Below are 6,535 nucleotides of genomic sequence, written 5' to 3' on the forward strand. Positions count from 1 at the left end.
GGCCACGTCTCATAGAATCTCCCCATGAAATGATAAGTTTGGGAGATGGCTGGAACATGCTGTGGGGTGGGTATGAGGAGTGAACGTGAGGAGCAGATCTGAACTCTTCACACAAGATTCTTCTCCTTCCGTGAAATTTTCTGAGTATGATAAGATGTACGAACGTTCTTGTCATAACGTGGACTGCGTAGTTGCGTCAAACGGACTCCAACGTCCCAGTCCACGCAAAAATGCTATTTGACAGAATATAAATAGCACTGATCCTTCATCACTTCTTTCACAACTCATTCCACCCAGAAACTTCCCATCTCTCTCTCTGTAACAGTCAAGAGAATGGCCACGGCCAATCTCGTAACTTGTTTTCTCTCCATTCTCTTGATGATGATGCTCTTTTCTTCCTCACTTGCATTCATCAATGTAGTAACCCTGGGAGCCAAACCGGACGGAAAAACAGACGCCACCAGCTCATTCCTCAAAGCATGGACCTTGGCTTGCAGCTCAGTCAATCCTCAGACAATCTACATTCCCACCGGAAACTTCCTCATCAAACCTGCAGTGTTTAGAGGCCCATGTAAGAACAGAATGGTTGTTCGGATCGACGGAACCCTCCTCGCCCCTTCCGACTATCGCGTCCTCGGCAGTTCAACCAATTGGCTTCTTTTCGTTAAGATTACCGGACTGTCGGTCATCGGCGGCACCCTTAATGCACAAGGTGCCACCTACTGGGCTTGCAAGAATGCCGGCAAGAGTTGCCCGGCCGGAGCAAGGGTTAGTGGTTCATTTCCTCGCTTTTTAGACTGCGTACGTGTATCTCTCTATCTCTCTAACGTCGTATTGTCATAATGTTCATGCAGTCGATAACGTTCAATTATGCAGATAATGTTGTGATCAATGGCTTGACGTCGATCAACAGCCAGCTAACGCACGTCGTCATTAACAGATGCAACAATGTAATGGTTAAAGGGGTGAAGATCGTCGCACCTGATCAGAGTCCCAATACCGACGGCATACACGTTCAGTTCTCATCCGGCGTGACGATCACCAGCTCGAGCATTAAGACCGGCGACGATTGTGTATCAATTGGTCCAGGCGCCAAGAACCTATTGATCGATCGAGTTAGCTGTGGGCCCGGACATGGCATCAGGTAACCACGGACGAGTGACGACCATTAAGATATTCTATATGGATGGCTATGATTGATCTATCGTGTTAATGTGAGTGGTTTTGTGCTATTTGCAGCATCGGTAGTCTGGGTAAGGGTGCGAATGAACAAGGAGTGCAGAATGTGACGGTCAAGAATTCTGTACTCACCGGAACTGATAACGGGTTACGGATAAAGTCGTGGGCCAGACCCAGTACCGGATTCGTGACTGGCGTTCTTTATCGGAACATCGTCATGAACAAGGTCAAGAATCCGATCATAATAGATCAGAACTACTGCCCCAGCAACAATTGCCCTAACCAGGTAATTATTCAGAAATGATTTCCACATATATGATTTCAAACATGGACGGTCCTGATCTATTAGTTTGGTGGGCCACAGACCCTAGGTCCATCACAACATCACAATTGATCAGAAGGAGCAATGAACTTTTTGGGTTGAGGCCAGAATTAATGTTACTAGGACCTGACCCGGTTAGATCATATTATTAATTAGGTGGTGCTACAACATGGTAGATTCAAATTTGGTTCGTTTATATTCGCATTATCCATTGGATTAAAACTTGGATGGCAAATGATATTAAATAGCATTAATAAATTAACTAAAAACGATTATTAGGGGAAATATATGATACAACATGGTATCACAAGAGATTTGACCAATTAAAGCACATGATGAATTTTGATGAATACCTTCTGATTGGCAACCTTTTGTGTGATACCATTTGATTGACTGTAAGTTTTTTTTTTCAGTATCATAGACCAACTTATATATTATTAATAAAATGAACTAAAATGACTTTGATAATAGGGTTTGATTATGATACCGAAAAGTTATATACTAAAAAAACTTATGATCAATCAAACGGTATAAAAACAGTGGTAACTGCTGTGTTTGGCATTGATGTTGTTGTTCCATAAAACATGGACACATCAGCATTATGTTGGAAAAATCGGTGCTCTAGAAAATAATAATATGTTTGGAACTGTTTTTTCATAAAAATGGTACTTCAAATGGGTACTAGTGCTGAAAACGTCGAATTCAACATTTTCTCAATTTAGGGCTCATTGTTGCCAACAATGACATAATGTGGCAGTGACGTGGACTTTCTATAATGGGTACTAGTGCTGAAAACAGATATGGAGTACTGATACCAAACAAAAGGTATTGTTGTTGCCCCAGGAAATGTCCTACCTGGAAGTAACACTTTCAAATAGAAAAAGACACTGTTTTCTCATAAAACGGTGTTGTATATGCAGCACCGATGCCAAACATATACATAAAAAAATTATAATCAAATAGGCATGCTTTCAAAAAAAATTAGGCTAAGTTTGAAAGGAGTACAAATGAAAATATGTAGTGCAAAACCTTATACTTTGTATTATTTTGTATGTATTTTTGTTGTGCATATTTGCATTTGTACTTTTTCCAATCTCAATTTGGAAGGAGTACAAATACAAATATGTAGAGTGCAAGACCTTGAATTTTATATCATTTTGTATGTATTTGTACTGTACATATTTGTGTTTATACTCTTTCCAATTTGAGCCTTAGGGGGGATTTTGATTGGTCAAATCCTTTTTGGTATCATATCCTTTCAGCATCAAAGATTATTTTTATATTTGGTAAACAAAATGAATCCACAATAAATTGTATGAAACTTAAATTGCTCAAGAACAATTCAGTATATATATATGGGAAAATTCCCAATCAGTACCCTATACTTTGGCTCGAGTGACAATTTAGTTCCCGAACTTTAAACTGTGACAATCCAATACCCAAATCATATTTAAATTTAAATTTGAACAAAGGGATACTGTTTGTAGAGCTAGCAAATAATGCTAATTAAGGGCTGCAATTTTTCATCTTAGAGTTCTGGTGTGAAAATCAAGGAGGTGACATACCAGAATATCCAAGGAACATCAACCACACAGGTTGCCGTGAATTTTGAGTGCAGTTCGAGTAACCCGTGCCGAGGAATCAGATTACAGGGCGTGAAGCTTACCTATGTCAATGGAATAGCCACGTCATCTTGTTCAAACGCCGGTGGAACCGCTGTCGGGGTAAACACTCTGAAGAGCTGTCTATAATGATCAATTAGAAGTTAGAACTATCGGGGTAAACACGTCATCTTGCAGTTGTTGTTGTAGTTGTAGTATACTCTATCAATCCATGTAAAATGATGGTCCTTGTTATTGAAATGACCAATTAGAACTCTTCTTATTGGTAAAACGTAAGCTGCAATTCCAAATTTCTAGTTTTCTCTTCTTTTCCTTATGTTCTTGTTCATCTCCAAATACCCCCGATAGTTTAGAACTTGATGAGGCCAGATTTGACCCTCCAATGATATTGTGACACATGGTACCTTGGAACAAATAGGTGACACCCGAAACCACTTAGGCAACAGCTTGCCTTAGCCAAGTTGATGGTGTCCCACCTGGCGGTTTGGCCCAGGCGCGACCTAGCGGCCTGGCACAGGCGCGACCTGGCGGCCTGGCCCAAGCGCAACCCGGCCTGGCTCGACTTGGCAGCCTGCCCCAGGTGCGAATTGGCAACCTGGCATAGGCGCGAGCTGCCAGCCTGGCCCTGGCGCGACCTGGCGGTCTGGCCCAGGCGTGACTTGGCGGTCTGGCCCCGGTGCAAATTGGCAGCCTGGCATAGGCGCGAGCTGGCAGCCTGGCACAGGCACGAACTGGCAGCCTGGCACAGGCGCGACCTGGCAGCCCGGCACTGACGCGACTTGGCGGCCTGGCCCTGGCGCGACCTGGCGACCTGGCCCAGGCGCGAACTGGCAGCCTGGCACAGGCGCGAACTAACGGTCCGGCACAAGCTTCAACCTAGCGACCTACGAAACGTGCTCACCGACAAATTCGGTATCCATATCAAAACACTCTCACGATCCTTGGAAGTTGGGCCATGTGCCGAACGATCCAAAGGGTAGTCAACGTGCATGGCGGTTACCTTAGGAAACCTCGGACCACTTAGACGACTTCTCGAAAATCTCGGATATGGTGCATGAAGCCCATGTCAAACAATGCCTATATAAAGGCATCAACCCAAATGACATAAGGGGGCAAGTAAGCATATTCTAGCTCTCATACTTTGTGATTTTTAACTCGTAATCTACTATGAGAGTACTGACTTAAGCATCGGAGCGACCTTGCCTGGTTAGTGCATCCCTTGTTATTTGGAGTCAGGAGTATGTGTGAGTCAAGTTTGTTAGTTTATAGATTTTTATTTGAATTTTTCTTTAGCCATGTTCTGTCGTTGTTTGTTTTGGTCAGAGTCAGTTGAGTGAAAATAGGAGTCCACTAAGTCTTAGTTGATTGAGAAATATTAGGAAGCAGTTAGATTTATTTTTCTTATAAATTAGAGTCCTGTAAACTCAAGTACGGCAGAGTGACTTGAGTCTTTACTTCCAGAATCTATTTTCTGTTCTCATTGAGTAATAAATATATATTTTCTGTTCAGTTCTTTTATTATATGGTATCAGAGCCAGGTTTGCTGCCAAGTGTTCAATTTTATTTCATTGCTCAGTGAGAAATATTGTTGAGAGTTTTCTTTACTTTTCTTGTCACCATGAATGGTGGAAATAGTGCTTCTCAGATGACTATTGAGAAGCTTGTTGGCACAAATTACAAATATTGGCGTTTGTGTATGGAGGCCTACCTTCAAGGACAAGATCTGTGGGATCTTGCTTCCGGTGATGATACACTTCCAGAAGATACTCCACAGCTTGCCGATGCAAGACAAAAATGGAAGATAAAGTGTGGGAAGGCTCTGTTTGCGCTCAGAACATCGATCAGTAAGGAGTACATTGATCATGTTCGTGAGTTTGATTCTCCGAAGGAAATTTGGAACACTCTTGAAAGATTATTCACTCAGAAAATTGCAATGCGACTGCAATACCTTGAAAATGATCTTGCTTCTTTAAATCAAGGTAATATGTCCATTTCTGATTATTTCATCAAGGTAAAAAATGTGTGTAGAAATTTCAGAATTGGACAGTGAAGAACCTATAAGTGATGCAAGGTTACGGCGCTACCTGATTCGTGGTCTGAGAAAAGAATTTATGCCTTTTATCTCATCTATTCAAGGGTGGACGAATCAACTATCAATTGTTGAGTTGGAAAATTTATTATCGAATCAGGAAGCCTTGGTGACACAAGTGTGTGGCAAGTCTCCCTCTAATGTTGAAGATGCATTTTTTGTCAAGGACAAGTCGAAGTCAAAGCATGCTTACAGGCCCTCATCAAGCAGTGGTAAGCAGCAAAAGGCAGAATGGGAGCAATCAAGAAATTCCAAGCTAACATGTTTTCGGTGCGGAAAGGTGGGGCACATAAAGTCAAATTGCCGTGCAAAGATAATTTGTAAAAGGTGCGGCAAACCTGGACATATTAAGCCAAACTGTCGCGTTAAGCTTACAGCATCAGATGTTAATGTAGCACATGAAGCAAAAGATGTCAATGAGCCGAAATGGGACAATTGTCTGTCTATTGAGGTAATAAATCACCCTGATAACATTGCTTCTATTATGCATCAAAGTGATAGAAATATAGATGCTACTAGTTGCATTGATTATGAGAAGGACTAGATTGTTGATTCGGGCTGCTCACACCATGCCACTGAAGATGCTACATTACTCTCTGATGTTCGTCCTCACTTGAGAAAGCGAGTGATTGTGACTGCTGACAATTCATTACATCCTGTGATGAAAGAAGGGCAGTTCATAACTAAAAATTCGAACGGTGAAGGTCTTACTCTTGAAGATGTGTACCAAGTACCGGGTTTAAAGAAAAATCTTGCTTCAGTCTCTCAAATCACTGACTCAAGAAGGTATGTGTTGTTTGGTCCCGACAATGATCAGAATCTTAGTAACCTAAAAGGTGTCGATGCTGACATTTTATTTACTGGAACAAAGAAAAATTATTTGTATGTTTTGTCTGCAAGTGAGGCTTATGTGGAAAAAACAAGTCAAAACACTAGTGTCTCACTGTGGCATTCTTGTCTTGGGCACGTTGGCTACCAGCTATTGCAACAAATATCAACAAACAAGTTGCTTGGAGGTGTCCCTTTCTTTAAAACAGTACATTCAGATGTTGTATGTGTTGGTTGCCAATATGGAAAGTCGAATCATCTTCCATTTCAGAAGTCCATGAATCGTTCATCCGCTACGTTTCAGCTTGTGCACTCTGATCTTATGGGACCAACCAGAACACCAAGTTATAGTGGCTACCGTTATATGATGATTATTGTGGATGATTACTCTCGGTACAGTTGGGTGTACTTTCTGGAGAACAAGAGTGAAGCTCTTACCAAATTTTTGCAGTTCAAGATGATGGTGGAAAGGGAGTTCGAGTCAGCCATAAAGTG

The 6,535-nt window shown here is 41.8% G+C and overlaps 1 protein-coding gene across 1 annotated transcript; it reads left to right on the forward strand.

The window, feature by feature from the left end:
• The first annotated feature begins 302 nt into the window (after window positions 1–302).
• LOC104612169 (polygalacturonase-like) lies at window positions 303–3,393 on the forward strand. Its single transcript, XM_010279489.2, has 4 exons — window positions 303–768; window positions 855–1,144; window positions 1,240–1,465; window positions 3,034–3,393. The coding sequence occupies exons 1-4, from the start codon at window positions 334–336 to the stop codon at window positions 3,250–3,252; spliced, it is 1,170 nt and encodes a 389-aa protein (XP_010277791.1). The 5' UTR covers window positions 303–333; the 3' UTR covers window positions 3,253–3,393.
• The last annotated feature ends 3,142 nt before the right edge of the window (window positions 3,394–6,535 follow it).

The sequence above is a fragment of the Nelumbo nucifera genome, chromosome 1 (assembly GCF_055504915.1).
Source record: "Nelumbo nucifera cultivar China Antique chromosome 1, China Antique-T2T, whole genome shotgun sequence".
Classification (NCBI taxonomy): domain Eukaryota; kingdom Viridiplantae; phylum Streptophyta; class Magnoliopsida; order Proteales; family Nelumbonaceae; genus Nelumbo; species Nelumbo nucifera.

Excerpts from the sequence above, each read along its gene's own strand:
- LOC104612169 (XM_010279489.2), top strand. The coding sequence starts at position 334 with ATGGCCACGGCCAATCTCGTAACTTGTTTTCTCTCCATTCTCTTGATG. Across the intron at positions 769-854 it reads GTTGCCCGGCCGGAGCAAGG|TCGATAACGTTCAATTATGC; the intron begins GTTAGTGGTTCA and ends ATGTTCATGCAG. Across the intron at positions 1,466-3,033 it reads GCAACAATTGCCCTAACCAG|AGTTCTGGTGTGAAAATCAA; the intron begins GTAATTATTCAG and ends TTTTCATCTTAG.